Source organism: Streptopelia decaocto (genome assembly GCF_964273445.1).
Source record: "Streptopelia decaocto genome assembly, chromosome: 1".
NCBI classification, from domain to species: domain Eukaryota; kingdom Metazoa; phylum Chordata; class Aves; order Columbiformes; family Columbidae; genus Streptopelia; species Streptopelia decaocto.
Window position 1 is genome coordinate 12170263 of NC_138663.1, and position 18808 is coordinate 12189070.

Here is an 18808-nt window from a genome sequence, read left to right on the forward strand (position 1 = left end):
CCATCTCTAGAATCTTCTCTAAATCCATATTTGCTAAATGAAGTATGGTAGCATGACATTTTATTGACTCCTATGAAGTCTTCTTACTATTTCTTAAGTATCAGAATTAAAGTAGTATACACAGAATCATAGATCATCTCTCAACAATGTAGCTATGATTTATTTTTTAGATTAATACTTTGTTGCTTTTTCATTTATCACAGGAAATTGAATTTTATTTTAATTTTGCAAGTCACTGCAAGAACACTTAACCATGTTAATGTTTCAATCATATTCATCTTTGTGCTGTACATCGTTCTCTGTCATATACTAATGCACAGATACATGGAATAGCTCTCCTTGTTCACACAATTCTCCATGACATTTTAGTGCAGTTATTACTGACTAAAAGATTTAGGAGTTCATGTTCCCAGATCTCTAGAATTAGCTAATCAATACCTGATATTCCACTAAGGTTTAATGCTTTGCAATTAATTCATACAGCTCTAATCTCATGAATTTACTGAGGCTTTAAGCTTAAACTTTGCAAAAAAAAAAAAAAGAAATAGAAAATAAATGGTCCATTTAAACAGGAAGTTTCAGGCTCTTGTGATTAGTCACATTTCACAGTTTCTTGCTGCTTTAGAATATTGTATTTGCATGTGTTTCCTCAACCACTGCCATGTTATTCTTGGTTCACCTCATGGAGCCTTATGAGGCATTCCAGATGGGCCTAAGGAACTTGGACAGCACAAGGAAAAGGGAAAAAGAAAATTGAGATTTGGATTTAACATGATGACAGAAATTATCTCGATTTTTCAGATATGCCAATGAACTCTGAATTTGAAGATAAATTCTTAGATCGTACCTCACACAAAAAATAAAGCCAAAAGAGATTCTTTTAAGATGATCATTGCTGGTTTTCTGATCATTGGTTTTTCTGTGCTTCCTGGCAATTCAGTCACAACACAATATCTTAAAGGTATATTTGCTTAGTTGGGACCTGTTTGGCTTTGCTTTTATTTCACTGCCAAAAAATACCACCTTTAAATGCATGACACAAACTATTTTTCACTTGTGTCAAGGCATCTGTAAAAATCAGGACGTGGGGATTTTTTTTCTGCTCAAAATTTGTGTTCAGAGGTTGACTTTGAATAGCCATGCTTGCAGACTGTGGAACATTAGGCTTTTTCCCCTGGAATGCAGGTTTTTTGCAACTGCTGGGATGCTGGACTATACAGGGTTGCCTTTTTATATGACTTGGAAATTCCTACTTTACAGTTGCCTAAAGAGATATTCATACTAAACCTCTGGGCAGAAATGTTAGAGTGCATTGAATAAGCAGTGAAAAGGCTTAGATATAGTTTCAGTAGGATTAAATAAAGCAATATGTTCATTTGGCCATAATCAGCTCCACGGTGTTTGGCTGCCCTTTACTAAGTACCTTTTTTTATTATTATTTCTCCACAAGCAAAACTTACTTATGGAAAAAGAAAGGGGAAAAAATTACATAATTGGCATCTTGCTACTAAATTCAGTGATGTTTCAGGATAGTTTCCATTTTTCAGGCTTTACAGAAATAGTTTTTGTAACTACGCATGTTGGGGAATATGCTGTAAATTAAAGAATTCATTTTTTCTCTGCAACCTAACTGTGTGGTGATCAACTGTAAACATAATCATGATGTAGCCAAGCCCTTGAATGAGGTGTGAGGATACACATTCAATCCCTCCAGGAAAGGGCGAGCTTACAGGATTCTTCAGTAACATCTTTTGCTCATCGTTGGTTTATACGGGACATAGCAAAATAATTAATTGATTAAAGATGTTTGTCAAGGCTTTGCTCATAACAACAATATAATGGAAGTTTTTAGGGTCATACTGGGGTGAGCCATAGCACAGACATTTTTTCAGGAAGTCACAGGCGAAGGTCTTATGATCTCCAAGTCAAGAATGGAAGACACAGAAAGTATCAGAGAAAGTCTTTTCACTGAGCTGGGCAGGAAAGGAAAGTGTGGTTTGAACTGCTCATGAAACAGAATCTCTCTGGAGAGGAACTGGGGTCTGACAGACCACTACCAAGTAGAATATTCTTGCCAATAGCCTACAGATTTATGAAGACAGTTCTTTTATCAGAATTTGTTGCTAATCTTAGCAGATAGTTCCACACATTTCCTGGAAGACTGGATGGAAATGCCATCTAGGGAAAGAGTAGAGCAAGCAAGACGGTCAGAATTCAATTTTGTGAGGACCTAGAGGGCTATCATGTAGTGTCATTTCTAACAAGAATGAAAACAAAACCCTCAGGATAAATAAGAGTGCAGAAGAATTAATTGTCAAGGATGCCAGATGGAAAAAGAGACCTATACCTGAGCTGAGTTCTGGTTCTTCTTCCTGAAGGTAACTGTTCCAGAGCAGTTTCTTTTAAAGACCTATTCTACTTTGTATAAATAATTAAATCTTAATTGAGACAGAAGGTGATTCTAAAGCCTGGGATTAGGGTGCAGTCCCATCTCTACTTTGTTCCTGGTATTGCCCAATGAATAGTTTTTTACGTACAGAAGATGGAACAGTTTTTAGCATCAAGGGTAGAACGTGCATTCCTGCCTGGTGGTTAAAGGGATCCTCTGGGAGGTGAAGACGCAGATTCTAACATTTGCTCACATCAGGTAGCTGAACACATGACTCATATACCCAGAGCGAGTTTCCTAGTCTCTCAGAGTGTGATTCATTTTATGTAATTTTAGCCATCTAAAAGCAGGGTATCCAGTCTGAATTACTGACTACAGGGGAAATCTATATGGCTAAGAATAAATGCCTGACTTGGAGACAGTAGAAGTCAGGTGAGGTAAATCTCTCCCTAAGCTACTAAGCTATTTTTATGTTTGGTTTGACCAGAAATTCCATCCTAGATGTAAGAATGGTCCTCATCAAAATAAATAAGTTTCCATTAAATGCTTCATATTGAACAAATTAACATTTTCCAACTGGAAAAATATTGTGTTGAAATATTTCTGAATACTGAATACTTCTGAATACTCCAATACTGCGAGTAGAGTTTCACAGCTCAGTAATCTGCTAAAGGGTAAAAAGAAAGTTTAGAAGCCACAATAAGAAGTGTAGTAATGATGGCTGAATAAAAAGTAATGTAAAGTAGCACAGGTACCTCCAGAACATTGTACCAGTTACTGACATAGCTCCAGAATTTCTTCCCACAGTCTTCTTTTAGTTTCACTCTCAGTAAGCACTTGAGCATTCTAAGATTGCTTTTATTTCCTCATGAGGTCCAGAATGCCTCAGGGCTGATTGTTTGGCTGGTTTTTCATTATGTTTAAAGAAGCATCCAGAGTATTGAGTAACCTCTGCAGAGGGTAAAGTGTGAACAAGATCCTGTGAATGGTCAGCCTTCTCAGACATAAATGAGTTGTCATGAGACTCCCTTATAAACTCCCTATCATTGTTTTTTTCAAATGAAGATGAGCCACAGGCTCTTTTACAATTTCATAATCAACACAGTAACTAGAAGGATATTGAACATATTACAGTTAATATCAGATTTCACCTTTTGCCTTTGTACTAAATCTATAACTAACTATCTGCAAAAGTTTGGTAGCTTTCCATACCAGTTATTTGGATTTTTTTTTCAACAGGCAGTTGGGAACATAAAGAATGTGGAAATAGGTCCAGAAGTATGGATCTTTGCCATCAAGATGGGTTTTGAAAGTGCAAAAATATGATTATGTTTGTTTTATCTGAACTGATGTGAGTTCAAAGCACAGCTATTCAAACACTTCATTCCCATTGCTGGAACATAATTACTTTCAGTCAGAATCTGAAGTGCTCTTTCGGGAACTTGCTTTGTCAACTCTCTGTCAATATTTGTAAATGACTAGAAGATGAAAACTCTCTGAAGGATGGTCAGTATTGTTAAGCCCTGCCGTGCATGTTTTTAACAGTGTCCAGGAGGAGCCTTTACACCTAATATGCGGACAACCAAAGAGTTTCCAGACGATGTTGTGACCTTCATCAGGAACCACCCATTGATGTTTAATCCTATTTACCCAATACACAAGAGGCCATTAATCATCCGGATAGGAGCCGACTACAAGTATACAAAGATTGCTGTGGATCGAGTTAATGCTGCTGACGGAAGATACCACGTCTTATTTCTTGGAACAGGTAAGACAAACTTATCAATAGTCGTTTTCCTCCATCGCATTACAATTTCCAATCAGCTCATTATTTAATATATGCTGTGTAAGCTACTTCTGAAGAAAAGTACAACCTAATCAGATGTTACAAAGGCAGAAATAACAATTCCACAACTCCACCAAAAAAAAAAAAAAAAAAAAAAAAAAAAAAAAATACTTGGAGTCCTAGCAATAGTGGACACAGAGAATCAGAGATTTTGATCCAAGTATTCTAAAATAATTTCTGTCTAATAAAACCTACATTTTGTTTCTACTTACATCAAATTTGAATCTGGTGTTATGCTGTCTGCAGGGAACAGGTCAAGTGATTCTCACACTGATCAGTTCTGATTTTTTAAAATATTCAGACATGAATCACACTCCTCTGATGGAAGCAGACGAGCAGAGTCATGCTCTGGCTAGACCCTAGAATGCATTCACATCTGAAACTCCCGCTGGGTTAACAGGGCATTATAGGTTGATAGGCACAAAGGCTAATCTTTTCTTACTACAGATGGTTTCAAGTAGAACAAAGGAAAAGAACTCCAGGAGAACAAATATATCTCTGAACATCAGAAAATAATTATAGAAATGGCTTGCATTGCTTATATGCTTCACATATTATTGGGGTCCTGGTTGTTTTCTGCTTGTACGATAACCGTGTCTGCCAGCAAACTCACATGGGGCTCGGAATAGCCATCCTGTTATAATAGATTTAGGAAGCTGGTGCTGAAAATTCTCTCAAGAATCTCAGGCTTCTATAAGGGCAGGATTAAAAGGAACTATCTTCACTTATTTCAGAAAAACCTCCCCAGCTATCAAAATCAGCAGGGTGCCCTTGTGCCTAAGAAGACAAGCTGCATGCTGTGCTGTCTTAGCAGAAGTATATCCAGCCAGCAGGCTGCTGGAGGGGATGCTTCCCCTGCATTAAGGTCCTGTCAGGAGTACCATGTCCACTTGTGGGCTCCCCAGTACAACGAAAACATTGACCTAATGGAACAAGATGAGCTGAGAAACTGTAGCGTGTGGTATATGAGAAGAGGCTGGGAGAGCTGAGTTTATTCAGGGAAAGCTAAGCTTAGTGCTGCTGACACCTATCTAATGGGACAGTACAACTCGCTAATGGAAATAAACAGATCTGGACTATTCTCAAAGTGCTTGGTGTCAGGGTGAGAGGCAATGAACATGGAGAGTTGCAATGTAGGACATTGCAAGGGCCCAGAGAGATTGTGAATTCTCCTTTACACAATCATAGAATAGTCTTCTTCCTCAGAGACTCAAAGGATTCAAAACACAGCCCGACACAGCCCCAGGCAACCTGCTTTGAGTGGGAGACTGGACCAGATCAGTTCTCAGACCACCTTCCAGCCTACAGGGTTTTGCAGTTCAATGAAAGGAAATGGGAAAAGATAAATGCTTTGTTCATATTCTTGTGTCAATTACCAGGTCACCATCTACTGTACTGTGAATGCTTAGTGTACTGTGAGGCATAGTCAAGGTAGGAGAATCTCAGGCTAATGAATTACGTTAGAAATTTCATCAATTTTTGATCTGGGTTTTTTTTTTTTTTCTTGGTTGGCAGTTGCTAAATGATTTTTAAGTTGTTCTTGACCATCTTTCTAATTCTATTTGCAGAGTCATTGGAAACTACCAAATAAAGTTAATTAGGATGGGCCTTTCTTCTTGAAGTGAGGGTTCTTTTCCCCCCCCACAACATGTAACCGCATTGTCTTTTTACTTTATTTAATGCAGCTACAGTTTTTGACTTTGGGACCCTTCAGGGTCATTTTCCTGCTTTCCTACAAAAGTGAAGAGTCTTTGTACACTATTGAAGAAATATAAGAAGTATTAATAGAGATTGTCCCTACTACTGTTATACGACTCCACAAGAACTCCTAGTAAAAGAGGTTTGCTTTTCTATTAGCTTTATTCCCCACCAAATCTCTTCGTTTAGCCAGAGTAATAGCTTGGTAGACTAGTACAGATCTTTCAAATGAATGTTTTATAGCAGAGCCATTGTTTTAAAATGTTCTCTAAATATCTGATGTTAATTGGAGGAAAATTCTACTACAGATTAGTGGAAAAGTGTCCAACCAATATAGGGTTCTCAGTGTAGCAGTGATAGTTAATACTGGAAATGTACTGAAAGTTTGAAATGTGCATGAAAATGCACAATACACAATATTTAGCACAATATTTAGCTTTTCCATAATTCTGCAAGAGATACAGTTCCTTTCATTTTATAATTTGATTAGCTCCCGGCTTTTTAGGTGATCAGTGTTGTCTCACTCATACACCTGTTACTAGTTAGAAATATTAACATACTTCAGCTTGTTCTTATGTTTTGTTAATCCTCTGCTGTGTATCAGCACAGGGTCCATTATGGTATAAATATGAAAACTGCAGCTCTTGATAATTTATATTCATTGCTTTATCTTCTGTGTTACACTGGAGACAAGGATAATTGTCTGCTTTCCAGTTAGCTGGAGGGGAGGCATTGTTCTCCCTGAGAAGGGCACAGGACATTAATAGCTTCCAAGATCTTCCTCAGAAGAAACTGGTGCAATATAAGTTACTGCATTTCTCAGCCCTTTTAAATAAAATTGATCAAGTTTCAGCCACTGAGCGGAGAAACTAGTTTTCTTTATTCTCTGCTTCTGTGAGACTCCAGAGGATTCGATAGAGATATTAACTGTCAAAAAGAATGTTGAGGAGATTTGCTTTGGTGTCAGTTCATCCCAGCAAATGCAAAAACCACATTGTATAGGAGAATTTCATGTGATAATTTCCTTGGGAGTCTGGAGCCCCACAGCTGGAGACAATGGGACTTGACACCTGGTGACAATTACACTCAGCTTGGATGATGAGTTACTGCTGCTGAACTGAGATGTTGCCAGCCATGTCTGTCACTGTCAGTGACCTGTCTCATGCTTGAAATTGGAGTGTTTTATGTCTTGCCAGATGCAGAACACAGAAAATGTTTAGCTTTGCCTCTCTTCCTCCTCTATAGCCTCAGTAATAAATCAGTTCCTGAATGCAAGTGAAGAATAACAGAAGTAGAAAGCTCCAAGAACCCCAGTGGTTTTCATCGTGTCACCATGGCATGGGAGGGTGTAGGCAGCTGTGTAATTTTTTCACATTAGTGTGAACTAAGTTTAGTGTTTCCTTCACACCCTGAAACAAAAGTGCTGAGCTGCTCACAGAGGCTGATCTATGTCCAGAGTTAATATGTTGCTTTTCTTCCTTGCTTGCCTACATTGGTAACAAAGTAAGTTCCAGGGACAGACATTGTTCTTGCAGCATTTCACCTGCTTTTCAAATTATAACCATCTTCTATTTTCTCTATGCTTTTCAACCTGAATACTCCCAAAACACTTAACAAAGCTTGCTGGTTTTGTTAAGTCTACCCAAAGGGATCTCTTTGCCACACTCTGAAATGAGTTGATTTAGAGTAAGGAGCAAGTCTTTATTAATAAAGAGCAGTGCTGCAAGAGGAGGGTGCTGTACACCTCATCTTCCCAAACAGAAACCCAAGGGACAACTTACTTGCATATAATGTAATCACTCATCTGCATATTTGACAAGGGCGGTGCTGATAATACCTTTTCCCTGTGCAATGAGTAATAACATAAGCAGTTAGGGAATTTGGGGTTAGAGTTCTGCTTCGCTTATCCCATTTCTGTGGTAGGCTGGGACTCAGTCCTGAAGTTTTTGATTCACCCTGGAGTTTTACTGTAATTACTTTACTCATTTCAGCTATATCTAAAGAACCCAATCTTTCAACATTTTCCATTTATCCTTTGGTAGGTTGTTTTCCATCTGAGTTTTAAGAACAGCAGTAAAACAGCATGAGAACATTTTCCTGAGATTAATATTTATTTTTTAAGCATGCCACCTACTGCTTGCAGTACGAAAGCCTTTGGTCAAAGTACACGCAGATTGCACAACTGAAAGATTATGCATGGGATTTTTTATTGTTCTTGGTGTTATGAAAATATTTAAATGCTGGGTCAAACTTGGGTACATTAAACAGCCACAGGCACCAATAGGATTTTTTTCAGCCGCTTGCTATCAAGTTAGGATATATTTTTGTGTAAAGAGATCTAAGTTCCTGTCATGAAAAGACACTTCAGACTTCAGTGTTGCTTATTCAGATGATTAATGTGGGCCACATGCATCTGATGTGGCATGAGGTTCATCGATGTTTTTTATTTTCTGTTCTTCTCTGATGCAACGCTTGTTTTTGAAGTCTGGATGCAGTAAGTGCCTTCAGAGCTGAGGTTGTAATACTCATTTTCATGGTGTTGCATGATATCTGCCTTTTTGGAAAACTAAACCTTGCTGACAAGAGTAGCCTCCAGTAACAAGACAGCCGAAATCATGTAATGAACTACAGATTCTAACGGAAAGAGATAATCTGGTCAGAAGAGCAAACTTGCCTCCCACAGACTCACTGGCTGCAGCTTCGTGTCTATGAGCTTGGGAAGATGATGTTGCACAACAGTGGCACAACAGGCAACAGACAGGGTTTCCTTCTTCCTCTTGGTCACACTGCCTGCGTCATTCAAAGCCTTTGTTGACCAACTCATCCAAAGCTTTTTCACAGCCTTTTAAGAAGATATGTAAGCTGAGAGGGTGTTCCTCCACCTGTTTCATTTTCCCTGTTCAGTTTTTGTTCAAACAAGATCACAGTGTGTCCCAGAAGACTGACTAAGCTGGGCCTATGTGAAAGTTCTGCCCTCAAGTATGAGCTCATTAGACATTTGTATCCATCTTTCTGTTCTTTGTTGTAGCTTGAAATGACTTGACAAAGTTTCACAGCAATTCTATGAGCTAGAAAATAGTTACACCCATTTGATAGATGAACTAAAGCACAGAGAGATTAGGTGGCTGTAGTAGAAGCCCTGGCTTACAGCAGACACCTAAGGACATCAGAGAGTATGGGGACCTGGCTCTCAGCCTCAACTGCTAACCTGCCACCATCTCAGGTGTCTTGTTGAAACTCAACATTTTCTTGAACAGAGATATTTTAAGCTTTGTTCAAAGTCTTTGCTGTCTTTTTTTCATCATAATGTTATTTGTTTGCATCAGATTCAACTCAAATTAGAGACCAAAAATAATTAAACTACCATTAGGCTGACAGGTACAACATGGATAAAAGTTTTCGGAGGGTTTCCAGCAATGCGTGACATATCAGGGATGGGGGATTACTGCAGGAGTCTTCTATGTGAAACTCCTGCCAAGGTACCAGTTAGTCTCCATTGCAGTCATCTTTTAATGATGTGGAAACTCGGGTTTTTTATTTGTTGTTCAATTTGTGTGTGTGATGTGGTTCAGGGGTGGATGGGCCTTGACTCTCTCTGAGGCTCACAATGCCGATCACTGGAGTGTTCACTTAAGGCTGGGGAAAGAAAATATAGTCAAAATTCAGAGAACAAGATTTAAACACAGACCTGCAGATTCAGCTTCTGGAATATAGATTCCAGCCAAACACCTGTGTATTTTTAATTGCTGTTCATTAAGATTTGCCTTTTCCATTGCCCATGGTCAGTAAGATAATCAGGCATAATCCAACTGGTATCCGTGAAGCTTAGTTGATTAATATGGGTCCAGAATCGTACCCTGCATTCCAAGAAAGCTTTTTGTTTGTTTGTTTGTTTACTTTTTCTTTTTATTATTATTAGCAGTAATAGTATTTATTCGTCTCTCCTTCCTTCCTTGGACCATTTATTGGATTTCCGTCTTCTCTATTTATTTCTCACTCTCCAGACTCTACACCATGGTTTAGCCAGCAGGAGGTTATAATTTTCCTCCCTTGCTGTTCCCTCTTTCTCCATCCTCTCAGAAGGAATGTGATCTCAGTAACATTGTCTTCCATGTCAAGCTGGGAGACCTAGAGTTGCCCAAGCAGGTTTGAAACAGAAAAAGCAGTCACTATGAGACGCCCTTGTCCTGTTGCGGTCAGCTTGAGGGAGATTCCTTCTCCTTTGTCCATCTGCCCTTGACTCGCAGGCTGTTGGGCTGATGCGAAGCTGCAAACAGCTCCCGGTGAAAAGTCAGGGAAGTGGTAAGCATAGATCTGCTTCTTCACTTCATATATTCTAAAGATGGTTTGATATTTTGGAGGCACAATAGCTTTTTTCATGACTCTGTGATATCACAACAATGTAGAACTGTTTTCAAGCGTATTTCTGGAATTAACAAGAAAACAGAGAAGGAAACCGTCCTGTTCACTTCTATGGTTTTTACAGAATTAGCTTATAAACTCATACGTTGACCTAAATGTGGAAAAAACAACGAAAAAAACCTTATACTTGATTGGTGATCTTTTATGCCTGGCTCACAACACAAAAAATTATTGTGAAATACACTGGGAAACAGCTCAGGCACTACTACTTTGGAAATATCTCCTGCAGTGCTGCATCCTTTCCAACCTTCCTCCTGACCCAGGGAATTTAGCTTGCTACTTTGTCATTAAAGGAAATAAGCAAAACTGAGATGTAGCATAAGCTTTCTGACAGAACACATATAGGTGACTTGATTTGTCAGCTACTGTGCTTATAGTGGAGAACTCAGTAATACTGAGAAAGGAATAAGAAGTGTTCTCTGGGCACAAATATTTGCTTTTCATTTAAGGGACAGGCTGAGAAAAAGCAGAAAAACTATAGAAGGGGTGGAGAGCTACAGCCTACAAGCCATGTATTGTTGGAAGTATGTATATATATGCATATATATATGTACACACAGACTGTTGGAATTCCTTGCTCTACGTGGTTTTGTTTAATGAATAGCTTCTTATTGCCTACTTTTCTTAATATGAATATCTGTTTTAAATGTTGTATTAAGTTTACTAATTCCTTTAAAACAATGGAACATTCCTTTCTGCAATGATCTGTCCCTCATGGTACTATACTGAATCAAAGTGAATGGTGAAATATTGAGTCAAAGGGAATTAATACAAGGTAAACAGTCCTTAACTCTGTGTATTTTACTGGGGTGTGACAAAAAGGTAGATAGGAACCTAGTTTTCAAATAAGAAAGGTTATTAGGACACAAGGACTTGGCGTCAGGCATTATCAGTATTTTCTGTGCCAATGCCCAGGATAAAATCTCCCCTCAGGTTCTGATTTCAGTTTGGGGCAATGTTTGAAGACTAAAGACTATTTAGGAATTTTAGATGTGGGGCATGTGCTAATGGATCATTGAAATAAACCGGTTCTTCAGAGGCTCAGCAAGCTCACATTCCTTTGCAGGTAAGGTCACTGTCAACATGCTTAGTGCCCTGTATATCAGGGTTACAGGTAGCTGACATTTTGCAGGCAGTTGAGAAACAAAAACAAAACCCACAAAAGGCTGCAACTCCTTCCTGCACTCCTGATGCAGTATTTTATATGGTGTAGTTTAACATTAGAGAGAGGACATTGATAAAACGATGCAAAGAAGCAGAGTTAGACTGGGCTTAAGTTGTGTACATTTGTGCATGGGTTATTCACTTTAGCAGGAGCAGAAATACACACACACACATGCTTCTCCTTAGCTCCACTGAGGGATGCATCTGCAGCAGTTTAAAGCTTCAGTGGGTCCTGGCAGTTAGTAAATCTCTCTCGGTTCTCATAGCTTTGCTAATACTGGCACCCAGTCTAGACCACAGCTGTGCTATCACAAGATTTAGTTTCAGTAAAGTTTCTTCGGAAGGAACTGGTTTATCATGCCATTGTATAATGAGAATGAATGTTCTCCATAGGAAATTCTCATGTAAAATTCATGCCTAATGTGCCCTGAGCAAGTACAATTGATAGCTACACATTTTTGAGTCTTGTCAGCTTTCAGTTTTCCTTTTTTTGCTTTTTAATGATAAAATAATACAATGTGCTCTCTGTGTGTGGTCAGGTCATTACATATCAATATTCTGGCTTTAAACCTGATTTTTTTTTTTTTAAGTAAAATATATTATTATTTGCTGGCTTTCTCTAGGGAAATAAGAAGATGCAAATTATTTACTGCAACCAACTTGCCCTGCAGTTCCAGCTCTGGTATTTAGTCACTGACCTTAAAAGCAAAATTGCCTGTTTTCAGTTTACATTGTCTGCATCATGAATTGCCAAACAGGAAGCTGAGATTTCCTTTCTTTGGTCACAAATTCCTAAAAATACATGAAATACTTACCTATATTATACCGTACTAATGTTTTACTATCTGCACAAGTCTGTATTGCTCATAAAACTTTTGAAGGCCAAACAGAATCTATACCATGTGGTGTCATTCCTCAGAATCAATACTGAGCAAATAAATTCATTCTACTCAGACTAATTTCCAGACCTTTCAGGCAAGAAGAACTTTATGTGCTGTGCTTTTTCCACGTAAAAATACTCCGTGCCTATCCTTGTGATTCTCCCATATTCTGCATGTTCTGCCACATGAGAGGTACTTCAGTGGCTGTCTCAGCCTTTAAGAGCCTTCATAGACAGGTCCCTCCTGGACAGATATTCTTTCTGCATAACACATTTGGTAAACTAATCACAAATATCTCTTTAGTCTCCCTTATCACATCTACCCCACAAAAACACTGCCATTGTCCCTTTCTTCTTACTTCTTATTCCTTTGACCTGCATGGATTTGGGAGGCCTGGAACTGCATTTTGAGAGGGCAGCCATGATAAAGTAGCTACAGTATCTTTGCCTTGCTTTTCCTTTTTTCCTTATGAACCAAATATAACAGACTTGATTATTGACTCTCCTGAAAAACAAACAAACAAACAAAGAACACCCCAACTTTCATTTTACTTCATTTTGCTTTTGTTCAGGTGCAGATGGAGTTATTCTTTGGAAGATTTACCTTTTCATGTCATCAGTTATTGTTATGTTTTATTGATCAATATCAATATATATTAAATTCTACAGTAGCTATGTTTCCTCTGTTGATATAGCTGTGTTTTTACTTTGAGATCATTGGGACAGATACTGCCTCTGTCTGTGTACCTGTACAGCAACTAGCACAGAAGATATTGATTTTGATTGATGTTTTTGGGTAGAATGGTACACAGTAATGGTATTAACTCCAATCTTACCATGACTTCTTCGTATTCATACATAAGAATAATACCATATACAGTCACAAACAAGTTATCAACAGTCTGTGACTTGGGAAGGAATCATCTCATGGTTCTTTCTTACCCCACACCTTAAAAATTACTGAACATCTTTTAATATATTTCTCTATGTCACAGAGCTTGCTTTGGTGGTTTCTTTTCATAATTGCTAATGGTGCATCTGTTTTTTTCTTTCTTTCTCACTGCCACATGGTCTCACTATTTCTCATCTTTTCCAGATCAAGGAACCGTACAAAAAGTTGTTGTTCTACCCACCAACTTCTCTGCAAGTGGAGAACTCATTTTAGAAGAGCTGGAGGTTTTTCAGGTTTGGCTTGCTCCTACTTTTACTCTTCCAATGTGTGTGTTCACACAAACACTTTGTTCTAAGAGACTTTGGCAAGGGCAACTGTGACTTGATAAAAGATCAAGTAAATGTGCATACTGTCAGCTTGATACCCACCCAAAGAGGAAGATAAATGTCACTCTTATGAAGGCTGTAGTTAGCTTAAGGGTTTTTTTTTCTCCTATATTTAAGTTGCTTATTTTTTATATTGTTATACTGACTAGAAGGATTTGGATTTTTACAAGGTCATGTTACAGTGGCTGCCAGAAGGCAACTTTTATCATTGACATCATGTATTGAGACTGTCGCTATTTACAGATGGAATCTAAGATTTTTGTATTACTTTGCTTATCTGATAATCTTCCTGATTCCGAGCTGCACAGTGGAAGCAAACTGGTGTTTTCACTTAACTCCAGTTCTTCAAAGCCACATGCCTCTGGAGTCAAGAAAGCTACAGGCTTAACACAACATAAGCTGAAAAGAAATACAAACAACTACAGGCAGAAATAAGGGAATAACCTCTGTCAATCACTCTGGCATGTAGCAGCTTCTAACAACCTAAAGAAAATGTTCACCCTCATGCTGAAAATCCCTTTCAAATTTTTGAATGGGCTATTCTTTAAAGCAGGTAGTCTTAGGGCAAATGGTAGTATGCATCTATAAACTTAGTGAAGCATTTTGTTATGGGCTTTTCTGTTTCATTAAGAGGATACAAAAATGAAATTTTAAAGTTTTTTTATCTAGACAGACAGCTTTAAAAATTTCTTTAAGAAAAAGAATTTACTCTGTGTTAAACCTCATAAAGGCATAATTAGTCTTTCTACGCCTTTGTTAAAGACCTCCCTTTAAAAAAGATACATGAGTTATATTACCTAAAGACTAGCCTTCATCTAACTGTTACTAATTCCATCTACTGAAAGGTAAATTAAAAGAGCAAGCAGATAGGTGGGCTGAGAGCAATCCTGACCCTAAACTTTGTCTTTTGACCTCTGTGCACAGACGTTTTGTCCTGTACCCTAAAAATCACAATACAGTAACCTCTGCCATTGCAATCTGTGTGGGCAGCACAGCAGTATTTCACGAGTCTCTCCAAGAGGAGGGGATGAGATCACTGGCTGTGTGCAAGTAAATATCAAGAGTAAGCAAAGCACTGATTCCTTTCCAGAGTACAAGCAAGGAAAGGAGAATGTGGCATCAGATCCAATGTTGCATTTGACCTTGAGTCTCCAGACAGCTCATTAGATACTACAGCAGCTCTAAACTCCTTCAAACTTTTGCCAGTTCACATAGTTCGCAGCCAGATTTTCTAGTCCTGGCCTCCCTGCTCTGCTTGTAGTCCACTGCAGTTAATCCTGGCCCAGCGTTATGGCTTTCCTTTGTGATTGAGCAAATACTAAATCTTAAAGAAGTGCTGAACATTTTTATTACCATCAATTTTATCATTTGTTTGGTTGAGAATAATGAATTGCTTCATTTTCTTAAGGCAATGAATGTGATAATTCCTTTTCCAGCTCTTTAACATTTGGTTTGGACACAGGCAATGATAGACTACAGTGATGACACACAGTAGTATATGGTCTCTGGGAATGTAATGTTCAATAACGCACATGCCATGTTTAATATTCTAGACATTGATAATCTGGAAGTATATGTTGGATGGTAACCAAACTGTATGTACTGTAGATAATGTGTAGGGGAAATATGACATTCTTATCTGGATCATTTGGTAAATATGCATGAGCTGTTGTGTGATTTTTCTTTGTCATCATCATCATCAAGGATCATTGGTTTTTATTACAAAGTGACAGTAATGGTTTCAAGACGTGCTGCTCCTGTATTGCTGAGGTAACACAGATGCAGGTTAATTTTGAAATGTAAAAGAACTTGTTGACACACGAGTAATAATAATGCAGTTGTGTTTAGCCAATATATTTATTGAGACATTCCTTGGTTTGTTTAGTTCTGAAAATAACAAAAAATTAGTAGGAGTGAGTGACGCCTTTCCAAGATATGAAAAGTTATAGTGTTCTTAGATATGACTTAGATTTAATTTTATTTTTAATTTTAATATTAGAACAGTATTAACAAGAGAGGCCTTGTAAATGTGCTTTGGAATTTTGTCTTTCAGAGTAACTCTCCTATAACAACAATGAAGATTTCATCTAAAAAGGTAAAGAAAATTGGAGTGCTTACTTAGTCCTTATTAACTGAGATATAAATTGACTTAAAAATGTTAGAATACATTTTTTTGTGCAGCGTACTAAATAGAGACAAGAGGTTTTCCATGATGAATATGGAGAAACTTGGCTGAAGTTTCCCTTAGCTGTTTAATATGCCCCAGAGCCACTAAGATAAAACAATTTATATTCATTATGTATCATGTCTAATTCACCGACAGTGTCATCTTTTTTGCTGTTTTGTTTGACAATTAAGGGAAAAAAAAAGGTATTAAAAGAGGAAATTTGCTCTTCTTTTCTTCCTATAAGTTCTAAAAAGAAATTTTCTCTTGGAAGTCTGGTCAATGCAAAAAGGCAGTCTTGGGGCTGTCGGGTTTGTGGTGCAATTGTACATGTTCGTTTATTAGTAATAAACAATGGCAATAAGAATGATGAAAACAGCTGAGAGGGTTTTTGCTGAAATTTTAAACACCCAAACTAAAAATATGTATTCCATGATTTTGCAAGCAACAAGTTGCTCAATATTTTTCATAACTACTAACAAGTAAATATTATTCACTTAATTGAATTCAGTGTAATTTTTTAGTTTTATGACTAAAAGACAGGGAGAGCTTCAGGGGTTTTGTTCAATATTAATTTATACTTTTTAAAAAATGGATTAATTGTTTCTGAGTAGAACAATCATTTTGGCCTAGATTTTGGTGATGACCCTGTCACTTTAAACTTTTTTGGCAAAAGCTTTCCTTTCTTATAAAAAGTTATTTTAGCTTATTTTTCCAGGTATATAAGGCTATCGGGATCTGGCCCTAAGCCTCAGCATGATCTCTAGGTTTTATGTCTTTGAAATCTGTGCGCTGGAAAATCCAACTAGGAACTCTGCGTAATATTTATTAAAGTGACTATATGCAGAGAAAATACTTAGTTCAAAGGCTTGAGCCAATAATCCTCACTGAATAAGAACCAAGTTCTCCAATCTGAGCAATATTAACTCAGCCTGTCTGCCCCAGAACAGAACAATGACACTCAATGTCCAAAAAACATTAACATTTCCCCAGTGTTTCTAAGTGTTTTCTAACAGGAAGGAGGAAATATTATAGGCCTGTTTACATGGGAGATTTCTGTTTATCTTGGCTTTATATATATTAGTGGCTCCCCTCTTGGTTTTGAGCTAATTCCAAAATTAATTGAAAGGTTTTTAGGTGCGTTAACCAAGTCTCGGGTGAAGCTCCTCCACATCTGACATAAATCTTTCCATTCCCTTTTGCAGCAACAGTTGTATGTGAGCTCGGACGAAGGGGTCACCCAGGTGTCCCTGCATCGCTGCCACATCTACGGGAGCGCCTGCGCCGACTGCTGCCTGGCCCGTGATCCCTACTGTGCCTGGGACGGCAACTCCTGCTCCAGGTTCTACCCCACAGGGAAGAGGTGAGCAGTGTTCAGCAGCCAAGTCTGCAAGGAAAGGAGACTTTTGTTCTGCTCTGTAGCCTGGGGTGTTGTAAGGTGGTGGAAAAGTGGGATGTTATTCCTTTCAGGAGCATGTACAGACAATAACCTCTGTAGCTATTGTGCTTGGAATCATTCACCACCTAGGAGTATGTCCTGCAAGAATCACAGAATCACAGAATGTTAGGGATTGGAAGGGACCTTGAAAGATCATCTAGTCCAGTCTCCCCACTGGAACAGAAACACTTAGATGAGGCTACACAGGGATGTGTCCAGGTGGATTTTGAATGTCTCCAGAGAAGGAGACTCCACAACCTCCCTGAGCAGCCTGTTCCAGTGTTCTGTCACCCTCACTGTGAAGAAGTTTCTTCTCATATATAAGTGGAACCTCCTGTATTCCAGTTTGTACCCACTGCCCCTTGTCTTATCATTGTTTGTCACTGAGAAAAGCCTGGCAAACATGTTATAAAGAACTTACCTTTTCATATTTAAAGTAATGGACTGAAAACAAAACAAAACAAAACACATTCTTAATCATAAATATTAATACTTCCATCTCAGGCACACAAAATCCATGAAACATTTGTTCCCTTTGTTTGAATTCAGTTGCTTACTCTGGATGTAATTTTGATAACCCTAAATGCAGCAAAATATCTCTCAGACTATCTGAGGAATAAAGTCACTTGTTCTTTTTGTTCCTCATTTTCTCCTAAGTGGAAATAATTATTTCCAGGGAAATTTTAGGTAAATGTGATTTCCATGTAATGCCTGCAGATTTGGAGTTTTTGACATAAGATTTATTAAAGCAGGCAGGGAAAGCAATTTCTCTTTAATTTACAATGGAACTAATAGTCCATCTCATAATTCTTATGCAAAACAGGAGCCTCTTTCCTCATCCCAAGGGAAATATTTAATAGCAGGAGGCTGTAGTGAGCTCTTGTATTACTAAGATTTCACTTGATATACAAACAGAGCTACAGAATACACAATGAGGTATCGCTGCAGAGGAAACAAACCTTTCAGATGGATGACAGAGCTTTACCCACTGTGCACCACTCTACTCACTGCCTGCACCTGAGCTGCAGATACAGAAGACCAGATATAGTTAATGGCCTTCACTCCTTTACCTGTGCAGAGGGAGGTCACAGACAGAAACAGGCAAAGCTTGGCTCTGCTCCAGTGCCCCAGCCAGCTGATGGCAATGTCATCCACTGGGATGAATCACAGAACCATAAAATGTCCTGAGTTGGAGGGGACCCACAAGGATCATCGAGTCCAACTCCTATCCCTGCATATGACAACCCCACAGTTCACACCAAGTGTCTGAGAGTGTTGTCCAGTCTCTTCTTGAACACTGTCAGGCTTGGGGCTGTGACACCTCACTGGGGAGCCTGTTCCAGTGCTCCAGCACCCTCTGGGGGAAGAACCTTTTCCTAATGTCCAACCTAAACCTCCCCTGGCACATCTTCCTGCCATTCCCTCAGATTCTGTCTTTGGTCACTAAAGAGAAGAGTTCAGTGCCTGCCCTTTCTTCTCCCCTTGTGAGGAAGCTGTAACCACAATGAGGTCTCCTCTTAGTCTCCTCC

General features: G+C 38.5%; 1 protein-coding gene across 1 annotated transcript in view; it reads left to right on the forward strand.

Moving 5' to 3' along the window:
- The window catches only part of SEMA3C (semaphorin 3C), a 123662-nt gene that overhangs the window by 93708 nt on the left and 11146 nt on the right, over window positions 1-18808 (forward strand). The window contains exons 12-15 of the mRNA XM_082045430.1: window positions 3935-4157; window positions 13496-13584; window positions 15731-15772; window positions 17047-17204. Coding sequence (XP_081901556.1) covers window positions 3935-4157; window positions 13496-13584; window positions 15731-15772; window positions 17047-17204 — 512 coding nt within the window. The remainder of the gene's footprint in view (window positions 1-3934; window positions 4158-13495; window positions 13585-15730; window positions 15773-17046; window positions 17205-18808) is intronic.